Genomic DNA, 27,981 nt, shown 5'->3' with positions numbered 1-27,981 from the left:
AGCATGAAACTTGGTACACATACTTTGTATCAGAAACATTTTGATACTGTATCTTACAACCCCTGTAATTGTAGTTTAAAGTTTCAAGCCATTTCTAATAATGAAGATGGCGGTAGCCCCAATGGTCACTGCGATTGCACACCTCCCACAATAGATAGGAAATGCCCCAATATTTAAAAGTGATGATAGGCTACACTATGTGATCACAAAGTGACAGATTGAGTATATATGCCACTGCATTATAGGTTAAAGACACGCACCATGACTTATAATGCTGGGCTTATTTCAGGTGATATGACGGATTACAAAGCAGCATCTTATAGTTTACGCAGAGCTATTAAAGATGCTAAGCGGCGCTATAGAGACAAAGTTGAAGCTGATTTCTTGGAGGGTGATCCAGCACGAGTGTGGAAAGGACTCCGAACCATCACTGGCTTTGAAAGAAAGTCCTCCTATGATGAATGTGAGTAAAGCCCTCCCTGATGAACTTAATGCTTTTTATGCTCGCTTTGACATGAAAAACAAAGACTATCTTGCACTAGCTGCAGCATGTGAAACAAATGAGGATGCACCTTTCTGTGTCTCTGAGGTCGATGTGAGCAATGCCTTTAGGAGGGTTAATTGTAGAAAAGCTGCTGGACCGGATGGAATTTCTAACAGGGTTTTGAAATCCTGCGCTGCTCAGTTAGCTCCTGTGTTCACTTATATCTTTAACACATCATTGCTCAAGAGACAGTTCCTACTTGCCTCAAGCAGTCTGTTATTGTTCCAGTACCGAAAAACAAAAGTCCATCATGTCTGAATGACTACCGCCCAGTAGCCCTGACGTCTACAGTGATGAAGTGTTTTGAGAAGCTTGTGAAAAACATTATCTATTCATCCCACCCTGCCTCCTTCGACCCCCTCCAATTTGCTTACAGAGCCAACAGGTCTACAGAGGATGCCATCTCAAACCTCATGCACACCACCTTAACTCACCTGGAGGAGGGGAATGGGAATTATGTGAGGATGCTGTTCATTGACTTTAGTTCAGCATTCAACACGATAGTACCTCTCACCTTGGTCACAAAGATGAAGGCCTTAGGACTGAACACCACCTTGTGTCACTGGATATTTGACTTCCTCACCAACCGTTCACAAGTGGTTAGAGTGGGGGGTCTGACATCTGACTCATTAACCATCAGCACTGGTGCTCCCCAAGGCTGTGTTTTGAGTCCACTGCTGTACAACATCTACACACATGACTGCAAAGCCAACAGTAGTCATACCTCCATCATCAAGTTTGCAGATGACACAGTGATCTTGGGCCTGATTAGTAACAACAATGAACAGCTCTACTTGGATCAGGTTGATGAGGTGGCACAGTGGTGTCAATCTAACAGCTTGACACTGAATATCACTAAAACCAAGGAAATGGTAGTGGATTACAGAAGGCAGCAGCAGAACTACAGTTACACCCCACTAATGATCAGCGGGCAACCTGTAGAGAGAGTCACAAGTTTTAAATACCTTGGTGTCCACATTACTGAAGACTTAACATGGACTGTTAACACTCAATATGTTCTGAAGAAGTCCAGACAACGACTCTACTTCCTTCGTCAGCTAAGGAAAGTTTCTACATCCATCATGAAGGCCTTCTACACTTCAGCGGTTGAGAGTGTTCTAACTGGTAGCATCATCACCTGGTATGGGAACTCCACAGTTAGAGATTGTAGTACTCTGCAGAGAGTAGTGCGCTCAGCTGAACGTACAATAATAACTCAACTCCCTGCTCTACAAGATATCTATTCCAGAAGAGTACTCCTAAGAGCCCAAAAGATTCTGAAGGACTCTTCTCATCCTAACAATGGATTATTCCTACCGCTGAAATCAAGAAGACGCCTATGTAGTCACAAAGCCAGAACTGAGAGACTCATGAGAAGTCACACACACACACCTACATGACTTTTAGCACTTTTACATCCCTCTCCCTATGCTACAGACCTTTTATTTATTTTCTTATTTCATCACACGTCAAAACACAAACACACACACACATACACATACACACACACACATATCTGACTTTCTCCAACTTTTGCACATCTCCATAGAACTTTTTATTTATTATTTTTGATTTCTCCTCCATCTATCTACCCATGTCCTTGATTGCCTAGCCTTTCTGCCCCCACCCCACCCCCATCCCCAACACACACACAAAAAAAACACACACACACTTACATCATCACTGTCATCACCTCACATACATACAGCACACTGCTTGCTACAGTAAGCCTCCTCTACTTACTTGCTGCACACTGCCCCCCCCTCCCTACATCCACAGCACATTGTCTTCAGGATCTTCTCCAACACACATCCTCTACATACTTACAGCACACTGCCCCCACCTACCCACACACACACTACACACACACAGTCACTGCTCCACTCCCCTTCCGCCCACACACACATCTTCACTGTCATCACTCACATACATCATACATACAGTACTCTGCAATAGTAAGTCCCTTCACCATACTTGCAGTACACCCCCCCTCTCCCCTACATACACAGCACATTATTTCATCAGGAAGCTTCTCCAACACACATCCCCAACATACTTACAGCACACTGACCCCCCCGCCCCAATACACAGCACATTGTCTCATGAGGAAGCTTCTCCAACACACATACACAGCTCTCCCCACATACACAGCACACTATCCCATCTCCCCTGTCATCCCCCCAACACACACACCAAGACCCCTGGCAGTTGGGTTAGCCCCTTGAGCCTTGGATCTGCCCAAGGTTTCTTCCTTGGTAAGGGAGTTTTTCCTTGCCCCTGTTGCTCTTGGGTGCTCCTTGTTGGTGCCCCCCGCCCAATCCCAATCCTCCCCCACCTTTCTTATGCAGCCCTTGCCACTTAATCTACTAAACCCCTTCTACTGCACTTTTTACAGTTTCCCAATCACAATATTGGTCAGTGCCTAAACCTTTTGGCCATGATTGTACAATCTTTTACTACTGTGTCTTTGTCTTAGTTTTACACAGTAGTGTCTACATGCTGCAGTCTCATGGAGTTTAATTTGTGCCAAAATGTTCAAACAATACTTTTTCAAATTCAAACAAAAATCAATTAATCAAAATATCAAATACAGAAAAAAATCAAATAAAGTCAAAGACAAAATTCAAAACTCGCAAACAAATTATTTGTGCAAAATAAATCTGTCTTTAACTCTTTGAATAACTACTGTCTTTGCATTTCTCCAACTGGTAATTGTCACACTACAGCTCATCCTCTTTTCCTTCATAAATGACAATGTAAGAATCACACTTGAAACTTGAAACAGCTTCAATGTAATAAGGGAACAGCAATACCCCTGTATTTAATACGATTTCATGTTAAACCTCATGCGCTGTTTTATATTACTGTTTTATATCGCTGTTTTGTATTGCTTTGTGTGTTTACAAAAGTGTTATGCCAGATTGTGGTGTTAAAGGAGAATTCCGGTGTGATATTGACCTAAAGTGTAAACATGATACCGAGTGTGAACGTATGTCTCATAGCTCACCTCGGCTTGTCCCCTGCACTCAGAAATCTGGCGCTAGTTAGCCAATGCCAACACAGTGTTTCGTTGTGGTGCCTCGGGCATCGGCCTAGCCATGCAAATAAATCACCATTTACGAGGCTCAAAGTAGCTCCATACTTCATTTTTTAGTTTACCTTGACCTTTACATAAATGCATTTTCTTGAACTCTGGTGGTTTCAAAGTTATCAGATACAGAATGGGCACCCAAAAGTTAGTGGGAAATGACACCTTAAGTGTTTTTCTACTGAGTTTGGTTCCAACGTGAGGCACTTTTGAATATTATTGGCGGCCATCTTGGATTTGACCTCTCCCGGGCCTCAGAGGTCAAATTTGACTTCCCTCCCAATCTGAAAATAAACCTTATGGTCAGTGTTGTGCGTGAACGAGTTCAAAAGAAACCCTCATTTTTCGTGAATGTTGAACTTAACGCAACACATTTTTTAATAAAGAACTTGAACGTGAATTAGTTCACATTATGTGTCATGAACGGCAGACATCACTGTAAATGAACGTTGGAATTTGTTTTCCATTGAAAACTGAGTGACATCTGTTTTCTCTTTTGAAAGCAGAGCGGGGTAGGCATAGCAACGCCGCGTAGCAGGCAACGACGAGAGCGCCGAGGGCTGGATTTCATTGCACTAAGTATAGAACTGGTCTACAGTACCTTGTCTGTACTGCTGCAAGTTTCATCACCTGGTAAGAAACCCACAATTGCAGTGTCATGAGCAAATGTCTAATGAGCAGCTTCAAAGAACGTATAGTGATTTCTAGCTCATAGTGTGAAAAAAAGTATTTATTTAAATATCTCACGAAAAAAGTAAAATGAACTGAACTTTGAACTAGTTCAGAATTAAAATTGTGAACTTTGAACGTGAACTGTTCACTTTGAGCATGTATGAACTGAACTTGAACTAGTTCAGAAAAGCTGTGAACTGGCACAACACTGCTTATGGTATAACCTAACTATGGTAGAAGTTTCATGTTTCTTTTAAAAAGTGCACAATTTTCATGGTTACCCGCTGTACTAATAGTCGTTTTTGCATTTGATCACAAGATGGGGTGCTTGCACTAGTTTCTACAACATTGTAATAATTTACCAACACATATTACAATTTGCCTTATTTATCCGGCGACCAGAACGAGGTTACACTTGCCATCACACTTCAGTCCAGCAGATGGAGGTAATGCACTCCGTTTGCAAACTGCCAAAAAAAAAGCTCACAGAAAAAGAAGGGTATGCTGGCCTGCCAGAGTAATCGTTTTCTTCTTCTTCTTCAGTGAGTTTTTTTTTTTTTGAGGTCTAGGCCCCCTCTGCTACCAGTCTCCATCAAAGAGGTCAATGTGGAAGTACCCAAGACTTATGGGTGGCTGTATCTGTACCTCAATACCTGGTGGCTGTATCTAGAAGTATGAAAGATACTTAGAAAGATACTCTAGAAGTATGGAAGATGCTGTTTTTGCAGTTACAGTGGATATGACTTGGGCTTCTATACAGCCAAGTTAACAACATGCTCATGGGTAATGTAGTCAGTTTTTTTATTGTCATCATACCAAGTTTTCTTCATATAGACTATTGCACAATCATACAATTAAGTGTCAAAATTATTGACTTACAGCAGAAGTACACAAAAAGTAGTCTTCTATGTATGCAATAAACACCCATTGTCAACAGCATTCATTGATTTGAAGAAACCCTAGGCCCTTTACAACCAAATAAGTAGCTAGAAATTCCCTGTATATTTTCACTTTCAAATAGTTTCTCCAAACACACTAGGCTATAATAAGGAGGTAGACTGTGTTTTTTCCTTCTGCCAGTGCCATTCACCTTCACTCACAAACAAAACTCCTCAACTACTCTCGCTTGTTTTTCTTTTGTTTAGTCTTGTTTCGTGTGCACTTCTTCAAACAGAACATGCAACTTTTAATTGTCACGAGAACAACAGTGAGCACAATGGTTGTTAGCAGTGCGATCACATCAAGGCTGTGGTACTGGATCCAGTTCAGCTCGTGAGCAGCTGGGCGCAAGTGCTCTGCTCCTTTGTGTCTCATGACAAACTCGGTCCAGAAGACGGCCAGGTCAAGAGGTTCAATCGGACGATCGTTGTGCACAGCTGAAAGCTTCATCATATTTGCCTTGTAACTGGAGAATGAAGGAAACAGCACTTTGCATGAGTGTCATATTCACACTTTCAAACAGAGAAATAAGATGTTTCTGGAAAGGCCATTATGAAATGCACCATACCTCTTGTCATAAATGACTTTGTTGAGGGCTTCCAAAAGTGTGGTTGTGGTCACGTCAGCAATGGTCAAAGACTCAGCAACACCACGTGCAACCATGCGTTGAACATTGTCAGCTTGGTCACCAAACAGTGGCAACATGACCATGGGCACCCCGTTGCATATACCCTCATAGATGCCATGAGACCCTCCATGTGTGATGAAAGCCTTGGCCAAAGGGTGACCTGGAATCACAGACACAGTATAGTTAATTAAACTAGCATTACTACATTCTTAAAACGAATGTGTTGAAAACAACACAACTTGCGTTGTTTTAACACATCTCTGTGTCCAGATAGTGACAACACAAGTTTGTATAGTTTCCTTATTTATTTGTTACACAAAATGTGTTGAAAATAACATAATTTGCGTTAAAAACAACACAACTTGAGTGTTTTAAGAGTATAGTTATGGGAATAGAAAAGCTGAAATAACAAATGCTTTGCTTTAGTGTTCAAACAAAAAAGTTTTCCATCAAACAGGCATGAACTCAAATGCATACAACAAACCTAAGAGATCATTTTGAGGCAACCACTTCATGAGTTTGACATTCTCCGGGGCATTTTCAGGCACAGGTCCAGTGTATCTCCACAAAACCTTAGGAGGGAGTAGCATTAAGTATGAGAAGAAGAGTGACCCTCTATCTAAGTACACAAGCATACTCTGCAGGGTACCATTTGTTTGGAACAGTTTGATATTAATATGTCTCTTTTATAAATAATATCTTGATTTCCTCGCATTAGTGGGGCCAAAATATCTTGAACAGCCTTGAAGAATAAGAGCTTGTTGCTCACCCTCTGTGGAATCTGCCTAAATGCCTCAAAGAACACTCGGGCCTTGTCCTCTGGCATCTGGGACACCATTGAGCCCAGGGTGAAGACCACGAAGCCATGCTCACCAGATCCACTCACAAACTTCTCCACCTCCTGAAATGGAAACACAAAATAGATACTGCTCAGGAACCCAAGATCACAGGTTCCTTAACAGAGGAAACAGAGTGACCCTTTGCTATCAAGTCCACAAAATATCCTAAACAAAGGCCATGTGCACAAGATAATGTGCTCATCTAACACTATAATATATTGCATTAAGACAGGACATGGAAAGCTTAAGCATTTGGTGATGAAAATACATCTAATATTGTAAAACTGACTTTGTAAACAATGGGCTCTATTATAGCGATTAGAAATGCATGGTCTGAGACGCAAAGTTTAAGGGGGTTTAAGGGCGTGATTTTGTGATCAGAGACCGGGTGCATTGTTCAAAAGGGTTGTTATTCCGTTTGTTAATCAGTCATGGGTGTGTTTTTGGCGTAACATCCTTTGAATCAATGATAGTGACATCTGTCATTCCCTTTAACAACATGCAGCGCAAACTGAACTACTACCTAACTGTGGTCTCATAGTCAACAACAAAACAGTTCTACACAGTTATTTACTTTTACTATTGACTGACAAGGGGTTACCATCGAAAACAGCCTAAATAATGTTACATAAATAATGTCACATACCCCAATAATGTTTGAATGACTGAATAAAAATCCTAAGGATATTTATCCTCCAAAGGAGTTGTTTGGGACGGGTTGCTAAGCGCTGCTTACATCTTGTGACAGTGCATCTTCAGCTGTGCTTTATATGTGCCTTTCGCTATAGACCAGGTTTTTCTTGGTCAGTGGCGTAATGATTTTTAGAGGGTGTATGATAGCGATATTTGGATCATGCGCCAGACCACACTTTATTTTGCTAATTACCACACCCCTGAACGCAAGGTTTAAAACATAATAAGAATAAGCCTTGCATCACGCTTTCTGCCAGGTGTACGATAGGGCCCAATGACAACCAGTCTGTTGTCGGAGTATAAGATGAACAGAAAGATTTAAACAATCCAACCCAAAAGAAAAATGTTTTTTTTTTCTAACTTCAGTGTTTACTACTGAAAGCCCAAAGAGACACCGGGCTGGGATATAATCCAACAGGGCAATGGCTTTCAAGTTCACTGCTGTGTATTAACAGTCAAAAAAAGATTCATCATCTTAAAACACAAAATATTTACATTGTTTGAGCATATCTCACCATATTAAAGCCAAACATATGATAAACATGAAAAGCCCACTACACTAATAGCAACATACTGTACAGTCTTGAATTCTTCAGGCATAAACATTAATAAATAAATATTGTCAAGATCAAGCTGGACGAAGGGAACTCATGGCCAGTGTTTCTTAAACATTGTGTATGTCAGAGCAGGCTAAACATGCCTGATGCCACAGATAGACAGAGAGTGATGTTTGTAAATGTGGATACATTATAAATTAACATAATTACATCATCAGAAGATACAGTATGCATCTCAAGATGTTCATACGCTACTCAATATGGAGCAAAGTTGGTCATTTGTGAGTTGTTTAAAAAGGGTTAAACCACGAAGACCAGGGGGAATAATGATCAATAAGAATACAGTAGATTGAGAAGAAAAAAAGGGTATTTTGAAGGGTTTAGGAGAGAATGTGATCTCATTAGGAGCTGATACATTTCTTGTGAGACAAACAAGATGTTTTTATGACAAAGAAATTCTCCTTTGGCTTGTCTTACCAATTCTGCACTAAATAAAAACTCAGTAAACTGCTATAAACTTTGTCTGACACTTGTGGATAAAAATACATACCGCAGGCAGAGGATTTCTCTTCTCACAGTTAATTCCCCCTATATGAATCAGGTTAGGCATTAGTGGCTTCGGATACTCAAAGGTAAAGTCATACCGCATCAGCCAGATAGCCCCATGACCCAAAATCTCCCTGTAGGTGATGACTTTCTCCAGATACCTACTGGACAACTCATCAAAACTGGCATAAAGCAAACGACAAAGGTATGACTCCATCACAGTCAAAATCATGTTCTTCACCCTCTGAGGGAAATTCATGACATCAGTGTATTCTGACATAAAGCGAGGGACAAACGACACTGGCGAGGGACACTGGGCTGCACTATAATCAAGGCCACAGGGCATACCACGCAGGAAGTAGACCACAGGGAGCGAGAACGCCTCCGCTATGATGGAACCGCACGGCAGAAAGGGGTCTGTGAGTAGGAGCTCGAAGCCTTCGCTGTGGAGCTGCTGCATGAGTGGCTGGTCGTACAGCAGACTCTCACAGCCCTTCACCTGCATGCTGGTGAAAGTGATCAGTGTCTGCACTTTGACGAACACGTCAGAGAACCCAGGCTTCTTCAGGAACACCCCTTCATTCATGTTGGCAATGCTGCTGTCCAGCTCAGCCTTGGTGTAAGGCACCTTGAAGGTTCTTGTCTGGTAGCTGTCAGAGTCTCCAATGAGGATGCTGGTCTCGGGCACCAGCACCACCATTTTGTGTCCCCTCCGCGAGAGCTCGTTCACCAGCACCTTCATGCTGAGCCAGTGGCTGCCGTCCACAGGCATGACCAGCACTTTGCTCCCCACGGTCGGCCCCGGGCAGCAGAACCACAGCCAGGCCAGTAGGCCCAGAGCAGATACACAAAACCCTTTAGACATGATGTAAGCAGAGTTACATACTAACGTCCTCAGACCCGGCAGAGAGCTGAAGACGGGCTTTGCACAAGCCTATAAGTAAGAGTAGCTTGTGGACCTTGTTTGTCCTATATCATAAGACCTTGTGACTCAGCTATAAACATGTTGTGCAAAGGCCTCCCTTCGCTGTGGTGTAAAGTCTACGTTATCATTTGAGTAGATAACGGAGCGGGTTAATTATTTGAGAATATGGAATCTGCCGCCGTGTATTAACTCTTTGTGTGCCAGTCAATCAAATACTGTAAATGTACTGTTACACATTTTATTGATTTTCTGCAAAACCCAAGACAATTATGAGTAGCAATGCTTGCATTCTTGGTTGTACAAAAGTATAGTAAAGATGCCTTAACCAAATTCAAACTAATTCACACAACACCCAACCACCAAGCCAACATACCTCCCACTCCACCCTTCTGAATAAGTGTTGAAAAATCACCATAATCAATGAGTAGTTCTGTAATTCCGTCGTGAATGTAAACCAAGTAACAATGACTTATATTTGATAAAGTATAAGTCATTGTTATCAACGTCAACCTCTATCTGGTTAAAGTAAAAAAATGAATTTAATGCAGTATGTGGTGATCAATCCTTGATCTTCTTTCACAATGAGTTCACAAGCAAGGAAAGTTTTGCCAACAGTGCCGTTGTTGGTTTTTACAAAGTGAGATTCTTGGATATTCAGTCCTCTTGTTTCAGAAAAAACTCTTATGCATCTCTAGCATACCTGAAATTATGTATGCAATACATTGACAGAGCCTATGCAAAGAAAATGCATTTCAACACATTTTTCCATCATCCAACTCACCTGTGGCAGGGGTTTCGGTTTTTGAGCCTTCAGCCCCCCAATCATGATCATGTTGGGCATCAAAGGCATGGGGAACTCGAAGGTAAAGTCAAAGCGCATGAGCCACAGTGCTGCATTACTCGCCAGCTCCACAATGGATGTCTCTCTCTGCAGGAAGTCTGAGGCCACCTTGTCTGCATGGAAATGAAGACGACTGCAGGCTGCAGGCTCCAGCAAGGACCTCAGCAGGTTAACAGTCCTCTGCCACAAGCTCATGCTATTGGTAAAGTGTGTGTAGTGAAGTGGCACGTATGAAACAGGGCTAGGACATCGTGTGGATATAATTTCAAGGGGACAAGGGTAGCTACCTGGCATATAAATGGAGGGAATGTCCAGATAAGCTCCAGTGATGATTCCTACAGGCCAAAATGGGTCCGTGAGGAGAGCATCAAAGTCATAATCCCGTAGGGCCTGCATCAGCTCCTTGTTGTACAGCATGCTTTCGCAGGATAACATGGTGATATTACTCAGCATCACCACGGTGTTCCAATAGTTCTTTAACCTTGCCACAGTTGTAGAGACATCAATGGTCATTAATTGGAGTAGATTTTTGTGAAGGTCCTTCATCATACTCTCTTTCGTAAATGGTACAGGAAAGGTGGTGGTGGTGGTGTGCTCTGAGGGGCCCATACTAAGACTGGCCTCTGGGATCACGACCACCACCTGGTTGCCTCTCCTCCCCAGTTCCTCCACCAGGGGCTTCATGCCGGTCCAGTGGCTGCCATCTGCTGGTATCACTAACAGTTTCCCACCTTGAGCAGAACCCACGCAGAAGAGAGCTATCAGCAGCCCGGAGAAAGCCCTCCGCGGACATACCTGGGCATTTGCCATGTCCCTAATGACTTAAAGCAGTGTTCTTACTTTTCAGTCAGTTGGACTTTGTATCTTTTATGATTAATCATTACACAACAGTGATGACAGGAAAATAGGTAAACCAGACTAAAGGCTGTTCAAGTGGGTAGCACCCCTAAAAACCATATATACTGTAACCCTGTTTCAAAAAAGCACTGTGTGTAATGTAAATAAAAACGGAATGTGATGATATGCAAATCATATAAACCCATATTTTTGTTTTTGCTATAGCAAAGACGACACATGAAATGTTACAAATGTAACAAAATTAACAAACTATACACTGTAACAAAACCATTTTTTTGAAAAATATAGGCTTATTTTGACCATAGGGGGGACACCTGAAGCGTGGATCACATGAATATTCACTCATTGTAAAATGCATAATTTGGCTGCGCTTGTTGCCACCAAAGACAGCAAGGCTATTAAAGCTTGTATTTCGGTCTCCGTGTTGCATTCATTGCTGACAGGCTAATAGTCAAAGTGAGTCTTAGAGAGTCATGAAACATCACACTGACAAGTTCCAATCAGGAAGGGAACATGGACGTCTACGTCATTGTTTTCAAATGTTTTTCAGATTCCCCTGTCCACATCAAAAAAACACAAAGCTGGTGTTTTCAAATGAATGAGCGCCCAACAGTATTTTCAATAATTTACGGAGTAGTGTGGTCTAGAGGCACAAACCAAGCTAAAGTCTTTCCGATTCAAACGCAAATGGAATGTGGATGTCCTGACCCGGAGAATCATGAATTACAATGTGCAATGGCCTAGTCAGTTGACATGGCTCTTCGGTGATTATCTTTGCCGGGTTTGTAAACAAATGGGAGAAGGGTGCCAGCCATGAGTGGTATTTACGATAGTTGTGTAAAATACAAACACTCTGCAACTGTTGGGGGAGCCCAGTAGCAAAAAAATGCATTGGACTGCTTTATATTTGAGACCGATAACGCGTCTCAAGGAAGTTGGGACGTAGGCAACAAAAGGCTGGACAAGTTGTGTTATGCCTGAGAAAACACCAATTTCACAAATGATTAGGTTAATTGGCAATATGGTTGGGTATAAAAAGCGAATCCCAGAGAGGCGGTGGTATTCATCACTATGAGAATAACTGTGTGGGCATATAATGCAACAATATAAGAAAGATGCTCCTCAATGTTAATTTGTGAAAAATCTATCATACATAATATAATGCATACCATACGTGTATTATTATTCAATGCTAGTGGGGGAAGTTAATGATTAACTGCTTGAATAATGCAGCTTCATCCAACATATACAGTAGGTCTCAAATCTACTGTCCAAGTTTGCATCATCAGACCAAATCCAACTCACCTGTGGCAGGGGTTTCGGTTTTTGAGCCTTCAGCCCCCCAATCATGATCATGTTGGGCATCAAAGGCATGGGGAACTCGAAGGTAAAGTCAGAACGAACAAGCCACAGTGCTGCATTGCTCGCCAACTCCACAATGGATGTCTCTCTCTGCAGGACGTCTGAGGCCACCTTGTCCGCGTAAATGTAAAGACGACTGCAGGCTGCAGGCACCAGCAGAGACCTCAGCAGGTTAACAGTCCTCTCCCACATGGTCATGCGATTGCTGAAGTGTGAGTAGCGCAGTGGCACGTATGAAACAGGACTAGGACACCGTGTGGCGATAATGTCAAGGGCACAAGGGAGATTTACTTGCATGTAGATGGAGGGAATGTCCAGATAAGCTCCAGTGATGATTCCTACAGGCCAAAAGGGGTCTGTGAGGAGAGCATCAAAGTCATAATCCCGTAGGGTCTGCATCAGCTCCTTGTTGTATAGTGTGCTTTCGCAGGTTATCATGGTGTAATTACTCAGCATGACCATGGTCGTCCAGTAATGCTGTAACTTCGCCATCGTGGTGGAGACATCAGCTTTCATCATATGGTTAAGTTGTTGTTGAAGGTCCTTCTTCATACTCTCCTTAGTGTATGGTACAGGAAAGGTGAGGGTGGTGGTGTGCTCTGAGGGGCCCATGCTGAGACTGGCCTCTGGGATCACGACCACCACCTGGTTGCCTCGCCTCCCCAGTTCCTCCACCAGGGGCTTCATGCCGGTCCAGTGGCTGCCATCTGCTGGTATCACTAACAGTTTCCCACCCTGAGCAGAACCCACGCAGAAGAGAGCTATCAGCAGCCCAGTGAAAGCTCTGCTGGTGGAATACAACGCAGCCATGGAGAGCTCTGAACTGTGCAGGTGTGGCTGGGCAAAATAAATGTTCTCTAGTGGAGAGGCTCACAGTGAGGAGTTTACTGTGAGGTGTGTTTACTTTTCAGTGGGCTGGACTTTGCGTCTTCTTAGGTTAATCATGAGGTAAGAAACATGAAAAAAGTGGTCTGGACCAGGTCTGAATCAAGGCTTTAAAATCAAGCTTTGCAAGTATCTTGCAACTACATTAAGTCTCGACGCCATGCCCTATGTTGTTTATTTTTAAACGTAGGCTTTGGTAATTTCCTAATTAGTTTTGTTTATATTATGTTAGAATACAATAATTTGTACAAGGACAATTCATTCTCTGTACACATTTTGTGCCACCTACTGAAGTACTGGTTAGCCATTGAATTATGAGTGATGAGTCACCACCTGAAAAATACTGTATTGTCCATGTACAGTGATTACGAACATATAAAGTCACTGAGAGGCTAAGTAAGGCTTGTTCCAAACAAATGTGGAATCCTTGATGTAGTTTGCTAGCCTGGCGGGCCATCCTATATCATTGAAATGTATAGTCTGGAATCGAACCATTCACCTCGCTTAATCCAAGGGGCGGGCAGAGAATTGTCTTTCAAACTGCCTAGGCATGCAATAGGCCAGCACTACGACCATATCCGTATCCGGTCGGCAAAACGGCAAATACATCCTTCTTCGAAAGGAATGACTTAAGTGCATTGTGTTGCTCAACTTTCAAAGAAAAGCACAAGTCCAACTCCTCCAAAGTTGACGCCAACGCCGATTCAAACAACCGCTCTTCGTTCGCTATAGCCACCTTCCTTGTTGTTCACCGTCACAGGACTGTCGTTATCCTGTTAAGCCCGCCTTAAGACTCTCTAACAAAATAGAGCGCTGTGATTGGATGACGTCCACGGCGTCAGCCAATAGAAATCCCTATGGTTTGATACTAGACGTACAGGCTGAGCAAATTAATTTGCCGCCGCTAGGGTGCGTCTAGATTTCTAGGCTAGTAGTTTGCTTGATTTACTGTCTAAAGTCCAGGTAAAAACATCAATCTAAGCAGCATAGCATGGCAAGGGCAGACATAAAGTACTTGTGTAATGTGCAAAGATGCAATAAAGTGTATTGTTCTTGCGATATGGTCAACAAAAAATGCACTCTCCCTACTCACCCCCTTTTCATACCATCATACCTATGCCCAGGTGCATGTATTCATTCATTCAACACCTATGCCCACGACATGACTTTGATGCCAACAGACGTCAAAATGTGGCATATGGCCATTATACCGTGGCAGTTCTGTTCATGTCACCTCAAGACATGTAGACATATAACCTGATGTGATCATAACCTTTGACCACACAATCTTAGTACCTATAGCTGTCCATCTAATCTTTATAATGATTGATTTACTGGGTTTCACGCATATGACTTCATCTAAGAACAACAATACTCCCCCTTGTGATTCACTTTGCAAAAACTGATTAGTGCAAAAATTGAGATCCCTCAACCGCTTTGGGAGATATGCAAATACTGTGTTGTAACAGACAAAAAAACACATACTGTATGGACGGACGACTGAAAAATGGTATGCCTGCCATAGCAAAGGATAATAAAGCAAAATAAAGTTAAAACAAAAAGATCTCATAATTTAACAGCAAACATAATCCTGTAGGGTCTGCATCAGCTCCTTGTTGTACAGCATGCTTTCATTAGGGCAACATACATTGGGTGGCTCTTAGGTGCCCATGCAGAACCCATGCAGAGAGCAATCAGCAGCCCGGGGGAACGGTCTCCTGACGGACATCTGTGCAGCAGCCCTGGAGAAATCTGAATTGTGTGCCGCTATGGCTGGACAAGAAGAAATAGGCTATTCTTCAGTGGAGAGGCTCACAGTGACACAGTGAGGTGTGTTTACTTTACTCTGGACTGGACTTTGCATCTTTTCAGATTAATTATCAGATAGCAATGGTCTGTACCAAGTATGAACAAAGGCTGTTTCATCCACATTCTGGAGTGGAATTTAGTCATCTAGCCTACTGCATGTGACCACGGGTGAAAGTTAATGGTGAGAAATGGAGACTATTTTAGACAATGGAAGTTATAATGGCTACACACTTATTGTCTCATGATAGTGAGCCATTTATGTGTGGCTAGAGCTCTTACTCTGCCAAAGCATGGGAATAGGAATGACAAGTCCAGCAGTGAAAGGAAATCCTGTATCGAACTCACTTAAAGGTAGCCTACTGTAAGCAATTCTAAGCAATTACTAACGTAATACTTTTTGTCACGTTTGGCGAATATCTCCTCACGATCCAGAAACAAAGAAAGTCAAGTGAGTCTGTCCCCCAAACCATAACAGCAGGGCTCTCAAGTGTCAGGCATTGAGCGTGACAGTCACTCATTTCGGTCTTTTGTCACGCACTCCCGCCACACATTGAATTTCTCACACAGAAAATCTATTTATAATATTTAATATGCCGCAGCGCCCAAAATGTCTCTGGCCGCACCGCTCTCACTATTATATGGAACCGACAAGAATCAAGCACGTCTCCCTTCTTAGTCAAGCCTGCCACTTATCAGCCAATCAAAAATAACGAAAGGGGCTACACAATAGCCAATCAGAAAATAGCGCTATTGTATCTGCCAGTAGGGCAGTAGGGGTTAAGTCATTGAGAGACCTCAGACCCATTAGACCAGCCTCAGACGAGTCCAGGAAGTGACGTCAATTCCGAAAATAAGTACATAATTTACTTTACCCTTTATGGAGAATACAGCTGGAAAAAAACGTGTTTTCTTTTACAGTTCATGGAAAAAATAGTCACATTAGGTAGAAGTTTTTTTTATTATTATTCGTAATTCACATTTATTTATTAAATAATCGATCGTGACTGACTGTCCACGTGATCTGCCAGAGTCAGCTGGGAGGAGCTTGTGACTCACGCATAAGGTGACGGACGGGTGGGGGGGCGTCGACGGGGAATAGACCTCTCCAGAATAAGTCCCGCCTCTGTAACTTCCGTATCCATCCAACTTCCGGTCGTCAAATGTCTATGGGAAATAACATGGCGTTTTGAAAGATCGTACCTGTCAAACTCTGTAGGTGACAAAGTAGAAAAAGCTGGTGGGCCGATTGGCCTACACACTTCTGCCATCTAGTTTCCACTGGATTTTTTGATTGTCGGTGCCGTTTAAGTAGTAAACGATTATTAATGCTAACCGGGAGCTAGTTCTGATGTACGCGGGCGGAGGAGGGCGTTAGATCTTGCTCACAACCAACCAGTCACAACCTAACGTGATGGTCATTTTCACGTGTGATTCATGCGTGGTTTCAGTGGTCTATAAATGTAAATCGTTTGCAAGGTTCAGCCTCTTTTCAACATGACTTAACTTTGGTTTGACTGTGCGAGTTTGTTGGCTGTTATTGAGATATTTGAAAAAGAAAGAAATTGCCGACGAAGACACTAAAGACATGACGAGATTTTTTTTCACGAATAACAGATAATGAGAAGCAGACTAGGAATCAGAGGCTGAATCGTATTGAGTCGATAGCTTTATTTTGCATGACCTTGATTAGAACAGTAACGTTTTCAGAATGTATTAACAACCTATCAAACATGATGATTTCACGCAGGGTTAGTGCCACCTCCGTAGACAGGCTCTGGTCTCACAAACTCCATTTCGGTGAAGACAAACTATGAAACATTGCCGTTGCTATGCAACCTTGACTGGGGGAGTCAAGGCGTCTGAAGCGTGCGTTAGCTTAGTGCTTCTTACTGATATATTTCTACTTTAACGGCACTGACAATCAAAAAAGATGGCAGAAGTGTGTAGGCCAATCGGCCCACCATTTTTTTCTACTTCGCTACCTACAGATGTTTTACCGGTATGATATTTCGAAACGCTATGTTATTTCCCATAGACAATCGATGCCCGGAAGTTGGATGGATACGGAAGTTACGGAGGCGGGACTTATTCTGGAGAGGTCTATGTCACTCTTGTCTGTCCTCAAAACTTGAGAGCCCTGGTAACAAAACACTCAGTGGAATGTCTTAGGGAGCACTAAAGGGAAGGATGAACTCCCTGTCTAGTGTGTTTTAATTGGTGTTTGGTTCAGATGTAATATAAGTTGCTTTGGACAAAAGTGTCTTCAAAGAACCATAAACATTAGCCTGGCCATTTGCCATCCCCTTGGTACGCTTCGCTTCTGCAAGGGTCTGGGATCTCGGCTATTGACGAACGTTTGCAAGCTGGATGCGTGTTTGAAGTTTGAAATGATTGGATCTGATTTCACCCAATCGCTAACGTTTGGCCGTGACGTGTGTTATGCGACAGCTCGATCGTGAAGTAAGCTACACTACAACGCTCAGAAATTCCCCACCAGAGCGAACAAGATGGATGTAAATGACCGATGCCAGCTTTGCGATACAAATGTAAGAGTTAGTGGAAGAATAGCAAATAGTAGATTACTATTCAACAGTAAGTTTGAAGATAACATATTGTAACACCGATGAGAAGTTAGGAGACGGGGAGGCTGATATATCGTTCCAAAACTCCGGTAGTTTATTTCCTATAGATGCACAGGCTAGTGCACAGGCCTCGGTCTCAATCACTCGTCATTCACACTCATCGGCCATCAACACAACACAACACAACTCGCACGTAATCCACTTCTACTCTGACTAAAATTACTAGATGTCTTAGAACCACCTATTCTATAGGGCTGCACAGTCCCGCCCACAGCCGTGGGTGGGACTGTGTTTTAGTTATGTTTTAGTGAGTGTCCAAAGGGGTGAAAGCCACTTTAAATCGGGTCACATTATTGACTGTTGTCACAGATAGCAATTTCCTTTGGGCCGGATCCACATAAAAGCCTTTAGATCCCCCTGTAGCGGACATACGGTATCTGACTGTGGGCTAGATTTGCTCCTGATAGAGGTTTCAGCTCTGCTAGCAATGTGGTTTTATTACCGGTTTACAGATTTGTCCCAGGTCCGATTTCCGCAACTCAACTGGAAGTCAGGAGATGTGTTTAAAATACAAAAAAAAGCTCTCCTGATGGATATCTGTGCAGCAGGCATGGAAAAAAATGACAAGATCAGACTGGATGTGTTCATGTATTTACCTTTGTAGAGGCTTACGTAATCTGTGAAAGGGTGTGTAAGAAAGACAGGTTCATGTAAAAACTGAAAAAAAATGGAAATGTCATTCAGAAACACGTTGGTCTGAGAGTCGAGGCATCTGTCTGTACATCTGTGAGTAGTGTTACATGCCTATACCTTGAGAAATACCTTTATTCCAGAGACTTGTATATGCTTCATGCTTCTGAAGGTGAAGGTTTTACATTATTTCTGAAACCTCTGACACATTACAGTAGTGGAGCAGAGCAGAGGTAGTTAATCCTGTAGCCCAGCCCTTTCTGGCCCAACCTCTTACTAGTACAGAGGTGAGAGGAAAGAAGCTCTTCTCACGATCTAAACAAGTATACATATTCAGGATGACATAGCACTTTTAAAAATAATGTTGTGGACCGTACCTTTGAAAATATGATCTTTGATTGTTAGAAAAAAGGTAAAAGTTGAAAACAAAGTTAGGCTACTTTACAGGGCTACATTACTTCATTCATTCAGAAACGATTAGGTATGAAATGTGTCAAGAAATCTATTAATCTCTCTCTGAGATCTACATACTGTTAATGCTAATTAATTATGGACACATGTAGCACCAATTTCATAACTTAACCTGACCTAATTACTTGACCTAAAAAAAGTTTCTCTATGGGGCTACAGTATGTCACTTCATTCATTCAGAAAAGATTGGGTATTGGGTGTTAAAACTAATTTCTTATGGACACATTTAACACCCATGCCATGTTCATGCAACACAACTTAACCGGACATCTAATACATTTACTGGTACTAAGCCATAAAAAATACTGTGCAACAGAAATGTCCGTTTTTTTAATCTGATAGATCTAAATCTAGATTAGCTGTGCATGCAGAGTCATCTGGTATCAGGTTACTTGTGTTTTTGTTCACACAACCACACTTTACTTGGGCACAGTCAGACATTTGGCCAAACATTCATGAATTTCAATGTTTGGATGTTATGGATTCATGTATTATTCAAGAAGTGTACCCAAAACAAGCTGTTTTATATTTTAGATTCCTGTAAGGGACTTCGTTATTTATGTAACAGGTAGATCAAGTGTAGGCCTACTACATGTCCCAAGGTCCCTGCTTATGCTCCGCCTTCACCTGGCTGCGAGCTGACGTAGGGCAGTCGTCTTTTTAAATGAATGACCCCGCGAAAGCTCACCTGTGCTGGGGATGGAGCTATGGCGGCATCTGGAGGAAAGGAGCCGTTTGTCTGTTGATCGTGAGCTTCAGGCGGTTGGCAACAACTGGACTGTGAATGGTCAGAGGTCAGGAAGTGACGGATCAGGAAGTGAGGATGGGGAGATGGATGTTGGACGCGGGAGTTTGGATGAGTGGAAAGTAGTCAATAGAAAATGAAAAACTAAAGATAGAGACGAATCAGATTATAGTGACTTAGATAAAGGAATAAAAAAGGGTGAAAAGGAGTGAAGATGAGTTCAAGGTGTTTATCAAATTGTTGCAAGAGGGGACTACTTTTGACGAGTGGAGTCCGATCCAACTAACCAAAAGTCTGCACAAAGATATTGGGGAGGTAAGGAGCGCTAAAAAATTGAGGAATGGTTCTTTACTGGTACAGTGTTTCCCCTACAATGTATTCATCAGCGGTGCAGCGCCGCTCCTGGAAATCAAGCGCCACTGCAAAAAAAAAGTTGCCTAATTAAATGCAATTTTGTGTAAGAAAATGTAGCCTACATTATGTTAACCAAGGACCCAAATTAAACACGCCAGCGAGATAGCTGCCCCTACTGTACCTTCCTTCAGTAGCCTATTCCCAGATAAATTCCACGCATTGTTTCGTTTTTGTTTGTGATACAGGCAATGCTTTCAAGCCGTGTTGCTAATACCTAGGCTGTGAAACTAAGGTCTAGCTAGCCTACTGGTGGGTTTAATTGAATTTGAGTAATAGGATACGCAACCATTTACATCTGAGATAGTTTGTAATTCCTGTAGAGCTCACCAAAATTATAGATATGATACAAGACACTTATCTGCTATAATTCAAGATAGATTTTCTTCGAGTTTTTGAGCATTTATTTTACCAAATTACATGGGAAACAATTCATTTCATCCACATATTCTTATGCACCATGCACAACAACGCAGTTAGCTTAAAACCGTGAGAATCAAGCAAGCCGTCACGGCATTAAAGTGACAGGCACTCAATTCGACTTGCACAGCACCAATAATGACATGAAAGAGAAGTCTATATAGTTTATACAGTGCTGTGCAAAAGTTAAGACGTCTTAGAACCCCATATTCTATAGGGCTGCACAGTCCTGCCCACAGCCGATGCTGGAAGTAAAAATTCAATGCAATTTCTCCATTGACAATTGCGGTATAAGCCATAAAAACTTAACTGCACGTGGTAGGTAGACTTAAAACCAGCTACGGCTGTACTAAGTGATTGTATACTCATATAGACGCCAAGAGTTCATGTGGCACTAACCTTGTTTTAAGATAAATGCCTTTTATTCGCAATCTCTTGGATAAGTACTTCATTACCCACAATCCTGAACAATCCCACAATGATGCATCTGATTGGTGGAAAGGCCGTTATGGTCAAAGTTTGAAACTTTCTCAGCGAAAATTATTGACAAAGATGGTGGAGTCTTTTACTCCCTATGGCGAAAATCTTAATGTGATTAAAAACTTTCTTGATGAATATTGGTACTTGTATCAACAAGGATTGTGGTTTATACATCACATGAACTTAGTCAGGGCCAATACACTATCAAATAGACCACTGTAAATGTTAGTTTAAACACTCAAACTTTTCAGGTAGCCGACAGGCTAACCTTTAGCATTTCCGACATTGTATGTCATTACATAATGCAGCTAACATTAGCCTACATGCTGCAACACAGGTATGAAATATATTATGTTTTAGTGAGTGTCCAAAGGGGTGAAAGCCACTTTAAATCGGGTCACATTATTGACTGTTGTCACAGATAGCAATTTCCTTTGGGCCGGATCCGCATAAAAGCCTTTAGATCCGCCTGTAGCGGACATACGGTATCTGACTGTGGGCTGGATTTGCTCCTGTTAGAGGTTTCAGCTCTGCTAGCAATGCGGTTTTATCACCGGTTTACAGATTTGTCCCAGGTCCGATTTCCGCAACTCAACTGGAAGTCAGGAGATGTGTTTAAAATACAAAAAAAGCTCTCCTGATGGATATCTGTGCAGCAGGCATGGAAAAATCTGAACAATGACAAGATCAGACTGGATGTGTTCATGTATTTACCTTTGTAGAGGCTTACATAATCTGTGAAAGGGTGTGTAAGAAAGACAAGTTCATGTAAAAACTGAAAAAAAAATGGAAATGTCATTCAGAAACACGTTGGTCTGAGAGTCGAGGCATCTGTCTGTACATCTGTGAGTAGTGTCACATGCCTATACCTTGAGAAATACCTTTATTCCAGAGACTTGTATATGCTTCATGCTTCTGAAGGTGAAGGTTTTACATTATTTCTGAAACCTCTGACACATTACAGTAGTGGAGCAGAGCAGAGGTAGTTAATCCTGTAGCCCAGCCCTTTCTGGCCCAACCTCTTACTAGTACAGAGGTGAGAGGAAAGAAGCTCTTCTCACGATCTAAACAAGTATACATATTCAGGATGACATAGCACTTTTAAAAGTAATGTTGTGGACCGTACCTTTGAAAATATGATCTTTGATTGTTAGAAAAAAGGTAAAAGTTGAAAACAAAGTTAGGCTACTTTACAGGGCTACATTACTTCATTCATTCAGAAACGATTAGGTATGAAATGTGTCAAGAAATCTATTAATCTCTCTCTGAGATCTACATACTGTTAATACTAATTAATTATGGACACATGTAGCACCCATTTCATAACTTAACCTGACCTAATTACTTGACCTAAAAAAAGTTTCTCTATGGGGCTATGTCACTTCATTCATTCAGAAAAGATTGGGTATTGGGTGTTAAAACTAATTTCTTATGGACACATTTAACACCCATGCCATGTTCATGCAACACAACTTAACCGGACATCTAATAAATTTACTGGTACTAAGCCATAAAAAATACTGTGCAACAGAAATGTCCGTTTTTTTAATCTGATAGATCTAAATCTAGATTAGCTGTGCATGCAGAGTCATCTGGTATCAGGTTACTTGTGTTTTTGTTCACACAACCACACTTTACTTGGGCACAGTCAGACATTTGGCCAAACATTCATGAATTTCAATGTTTGGATGTTATGGATTCATGTATTATTCAAGAAGTGTACCCAAAACAAGCTGTTTTATATTTTAGATTCCTGTAAGGGACTTCGTTATTTATGTAACAGGTAGATCAAGTGTAGGCCTACTACATGTCCCAAGGTCCCTGCTTATGCTCCACCTTCACCTGGCTGCGAGCTGACGTAGGGCAGTCGTCTTTTTAAATGAATGACCCCGCAAAAGCTCACCTGTGCTGGGGATGGAGCTATGGCGGCATCTGGAGGAAAGGAGCCGTTTGTCTGTTGATCGTGAGCTTCAGGCGGTTGGCAACAACTGGACTGTGAATGGTCAGAGGTCAGGAAGTGACGGATCAGGAAGTGAGGATGGGGAGATGGATGTTGGACGCGGGAGTTTGGATGAGTGGAAAGTAGTCAATAGAAAACGAAAAACTAAAGATAGAGACGAATCAGATTATAGTGACTTAGATAAAGGAATAAAAAAGGGTGAAAAGGAGTGAAGATGAGTTCAAGGTGTTTATCAAATTGTTGCAAGAGGGGACTACTTTTGACGAGTGGAGTCCGATCCAACTAACCAAAAGTCTGCATAAACTATGTTAAAGTAAGGGAATAAACTATGTTAAAGTAAGGGAAGCAAAGCGACTTAAAACAAGAAGGAATGGGATTATATGTGACAGTTTATCAGTAATGTTAACTTTTGAGGAAGCTAAACTCCCAAGAAAAGTCTTGATTGGTTACATGAGCTATGATGTCAAGGTTTACATTCCTCCACCACTGCGGTGTTTTAAATGTCAAAGGCATGGGCATGTAGCAGCGATATGCAAGGGCAAACAAAGATGTAGCAAATGTAGTGGTGAACATGAATATGGAAAGTGTGAAGAAGGAGCAAAACTAAAATGTTGCAACTGTGGAGGAGAACATAGTGCAGCATATGGAGGTTGTGAGGCTAACAAAAGAATGCAGGAGGTACAGCGAATTAAAGTAGTCCAAGAGGTTTCCTATGCAGAGGCAACTAAGAAAGTCCCAAGAGGTGTAGGCATACCGGTAGAAACAATAAAGGATGGGACTAAAGGTGTAAAGGAATGTGTAAAGTGTGATCAACTAAAAGAAGATACTGTACATTGATTGTGAGCAAAGGTGATTTTGTGCTCTTCATGGCTGAGATAATCAATTGCTCAGCACAGACCAGTAGTAGGACTGAAAAAATTAAAATAATTGTTAAGTCAGCTGAAAAATACCTGGATGCAAAGGGAATGCCTTGGGAAAGAGTAAGAGACATTCTTAATGATGAAACACAACAATCACAGACATGGGGTGTGCCTGTATAATGGTTAAATAAATTACTGTATACTTCAGTGGAATGCTAGTTTAATTGCAAACGGACAAGAATTCAAAAAAATATGTTGAAAGTTTAAAACAGGAACCTAATATTATTTGTATACAAGAAACCTGGCTAGTGCCTATAGTTGGATTTTGTAATAAAGGGATATGACTTTATAAGAAGGGATAGGGAAATAGGTAAAGGACTTCAATATAGAGAGATAAAGAGAGGGAATGACTTGGAATACATTGCTACAGAAGTATGGACAAATGAGGATAATGTGACAATTATAAACTTGTATAACCCATGTAGACAAATGGAGATAAGGCAACTGGAGGATATTTGGAAGGATTTGACAGGGATAATTATCTGGTGTGGGGATTTTAATGCACATAGTACATTATGGGGAGAGAGGGGTGATTGGAATGGAAATGTAGTGGAAGAATTTATGGAAGAGAAAGAGTTAGTGTGTTTGAATGATGGATCTGGTACCAGAATAGATGTGGCAAGGGGTACAGAGTTGGCAATAGATCTATCTATTGTCACAAAAACCATTGCAGATAGATGTGATTGGGAGGTAGTGAGGGAAAGCACAGTAGGAAGTGATCATTATCCTATCAGAATTCAGATAGGAGTGGAATTAAGAAATGAACATGACGTAAGAGAAGAGATGGATTTTAGGAAAAGCAGATTGAAATAAGTATAGAGAAGTTAGTGATGAATTGTTACTATCCATTGATAAAAATCAGGATCTTCAGAAATTGTGTAATGAAATTGGCAGAGGAATAATTGTTGCAGCAGTTTATCAATTCCAAAAACTAAGCCTAAGACATTAACCAAAATAGTGCTATGGTGGTCTACAGAATGTAAGGAAGCAATTAAAGATAGAAATAGAGCGTTTAAAGACTTTAAAAGAACACATAATTTTCAGAATTTAGTTCAATATAAAAGATCTCAAGCAATAGTTAGGAAAACAATAAGACTAAAAAAGACTAAAAAACAATAAGCTAAAAAAGATCATTGGAAAAAGTTCTGTGACTCTATTGGTCAAACTACTCCAGTGGAGAGAGTTTGGAACATGATTAAAAAAATGAAAGGGAATGGAAGGGAATATGGATACCCAGTGTTGGTTGAGGGGCAAAGAATTATCACCAATAATAAGGAAAAAGCAGAGGTTATGGCAAAAACATTAGCCAAGGTGCACAGCTCAGAGAATTTAAATCACGGAAGAAAAAAGAGGCAGAGGAGCTACAATTGAAAAATATCACATTGTGTTTGACATTGAGGATAGCGAAGAAGGGGTATTGGATGTTTTATTTACTAAGTCTGAACTCAATAAGGCATTGAGTAAATTAGGTAAGTCATCTCCACGGATGGATAAAAATACTGCTATTCCATGTTGGAGAACTTAAGTGATAAGGGAAAGGAATTTTTGTTAAGTCTATATAATAAAGAAAGTATGGATAGATAATAATCTATAATTATTCCTATTAGGAAACCTGGGAAAGATCCCAAAATAGCAAATAACTATAGACCTATTGCATTAACATCCCAGATGGGAAAAACTATGGAGAGGATGATCAATGATCGACTGGGTTGAAACCAAAGGATTAATGCAACATTATCAAAGTGGATTCAGGAAAGGTAGAGGCTAGGGATCGACCGATATGGATCTTTTAGTGCCGATACCGATTTTTTTCCATCAGCCTTAGCCGATTTTCTTGAGCCGATATTTGGAGCCGATACTGCTTTTATTTTGCTCCCTCAATTTACATCATAAATTACACATAATTACACAAATGATGATAACAAATGTTATAAGTCTCAATTTAAAAAAAGGAACATTTATTGAACTTATGGATGGGTGCACTGGATATGGTTAACTGTGCAAAATTCTTTCATCAACATCTTACAACACAGCCTTGATGATGCATTGCTTGCTGACATATTATAAGACATAATTCAAGTCATCACAAAATGTCCTTTGTCAACACATTTAATTAATTTAAGAAAAAAATAAGCCTGAAAAGTAGCTATTGTCATAGTCATTTTAGACTGCATGGTTTAAATTTTTCTATGTCTATATATTTCTAAATAAAAGCTGTCAACCACAGAACATAAATCAGCAGAGGAAAATAACGTGGTGTCAGATGTTTCTGTTCTAAACGACATCAACGTCAAAAGGTATAAAAACGTATCTCTCAAAGTTTTAAAATCTCTCCTTCAGGTAGCGCAGCACTCTCATATCGCTGTGATGCGTGTGTCCCACTGAGTGAGACAGACGCACACACAAACTTCTGTTTGGTAGCTAAAGAACCACCATTGAACTGGATAATGATAACGTTAGCAAACGGCTCTAAACAAGTAAGGCATACGGTATGTCTGGTACATGATAAACCTACACGTCTCTCATTATTATGACCGCCGCGCAGCGAAGCGCGGTCATATAGGTTTAGTCAGATTTTTTTTTTTTTTTCTTTGCATGCCCAAATTTCCGTCAATGATTCCCAGGACACTGAAAGACCGGGGTACACGAAACTTGGTGGACATGTAACCCCACATGGATAGCATGGAACCATCGTTTTTCGTTTTGATCTGTAGCCCCCCCGCTGGACTGGACCCCCCGAAAGGAGGGTAGGGCAGACACAGTTTTCTGTGAATATCTCGAAAACCGTAGGGTTTAGGAGGACCATTTTTTTGTGTATGTTGATCTCAAGGGGCCATGTCAACCCATTCCATAACCATCATTTCATGTATAGCGCCACCTAGTTAAACACAAAAAAGTAAAAATGAGGTGTTGTAATTGAAGGTATCTGTGACCTAACATAGTCAAAACTGCACGAAATTGGAAGTGTAGGATCATTATGACACCCTCTGTATGCATGCCAAGTTTTGTGGAATTCCGTTCATGGGGGGCCACACAATAAATTAATTTATGTTACTATTCACCAACTGGCCTGTAGGTGGCCGGAGACAGTTTTCTGTGAATATCTCGAGAACCATAGGGCCTAGGAGGTCCACCTTTTTTATGTATGTTGGTCTGAAGGGGGCATGTCAACCCATCCCATTACCACTTATTTCTTGTATAGCGCCACCTAGTTAAAAATTAAAAAGCAAAAAATTAGGTGTTTTCATCACAATATCTCTGGCTGACAAGGTCAAAACTGCACGAAATTAAAAGTGTAGGATCATTATGACACCCTCCGAATGCATGCCAAGTTTCGTGTACTTTCGTTCATGGGGGGCCTTACAATAAAATAATTTATGAGTACATTTAGTGATGTACACCAACAAGGATTCCCGGGACACTGAAAGACCAGGGTACACAAAACTTGGTGGGCATGTACCCCCACATGGATAGCATGGAACCATCATTTTTCGTTTTGATCTGTAGCCCCCCCGCTGGACTGGACCCCCCGAAAGGAGGGTAGGACAGACACAGTTCTCTGTGAATATCTTGAGAACTGTAGGGCCTAGGATGACCATTTTTCTCCGTATGTTTGCCTCCAGGGGTCATGTTAACCCATTTCATGTGCACACATGTGCACAAACAGATAGATACACACACACATACATACATTCACAGTAATCATACGTATGACACATACTCACACAGTAGACATATGTACGCTTGCATGCACAGGCACATACGCAGGCACACACACAAGCACGCACACACACACACACACACACACACACACACACACACACTCAGACACACACATAACATAAACATAACACAAACAATCAAGAATTTCTCAGAATTATGAACAGGCAAGATGGAGGTGGGGTTGTATAAAATGAATTTTACATGTGAAATCTATGAACTAATCATGTTTTGGTACTTGTTGTCTAGCAGATACCAGTGAGAATTGAGTGTGGATAATGCAATTTAGTGAGACAGTTAGAATCATATAGGCCTTTCAGCGTGATTTCTTTTTGTGGAAAAAATGTGCTGGACTGGGCGGCGGTCATATTTTGTACCGCTCTGCGGTACATCTAG

General features: G+C 41.4%; 1 protein-coding gene and 1 long non-coding RNA gene across 6 annotated transcripts; both read right to left on the bottom strand.

The window, feature by feature from the left end:
• Window positions 1-2,116: 2,116 nt before the first annotated feature.
• On the bottom strand, window positions 2,117-26,280 carry LOC121695792. The gene is made up of 4 exons (XR_006026165.1): window positions 26,173-26,280; window positions 17,004-17,013; window positions 16,956-16,960; window positions 2,117-2,128 (listed from the first exon to the last, which is right to left on the bottom strand). It is a non-coding gene; the product is annotated as an uncharacterized LOC121695792 (long non-coding RNA).
• LOC121695245 (UDP-glucuronosyltransferase-like) lies at window positions 5,092-13,360 on the bottom strand. Of its 5 annotated transcripts, none has more exons than XM_042075927.1 (6): window positions 12,862-13,360; window positions 8,511-8,936; window positions 6,641-6,772; window positions 6,356-6,443; window positions 5,812-6,031; window positions 5,092-5,709 (listed from the first exon to the last, which is right to left on the bottom strand). In XM_042075927.1, the coding sequence occupies exons 1-6, from the start codon at window positions 13,300-13,302 to the stop codon at window positions 5,421-5,423; spliced, it is 1,596 nt and encodes a 531-aa protein (XP_041931861.1). In that variant the 5' UTR covers window positions 13,303-13,360; the 3' UTR covers window positions 5,092-5,420. The 5 variants fall into 5 exon arrangements, with proteins under 5 accessions (XP_041931861.1, XP_041931871.1, XP_041931847.1 ...); XM_042075937.1 differs by lacking the exon at window positions 12,862-13,360 and adding an exon at window positions 10,729-11,254 and having other exon boundaries at window positions 8,511-9,005; XM_042075913.1 differs by lacking the exon at window positions 8,511-8,936 and having other exon boundaries at window positions 12,436-13,359.
• Window positions 26,281-27,981: the final 1,701 nt, after the last annotated feature.

This window comes from Alosa sapidissima, chromosome 2 (assembly GCF_018492685.1).
Source record: "Alosa sapidissima isolate fAloSap1 chromosome 2, fAloSap1.pri, whole genome shotgun sequence".
Classification (NCBI taxonomy): Eukaryota; Metazoa; Chordata; class Actinopteri; order Clupeiformes; family Clupeidae; genus Alosa; species Alosa sapidissima.
The sequence above is the reverse complement of the archived record's forward strand: the minus strand, read 5'-3'. Positions and strand labels throughout refer to the sequence as shown.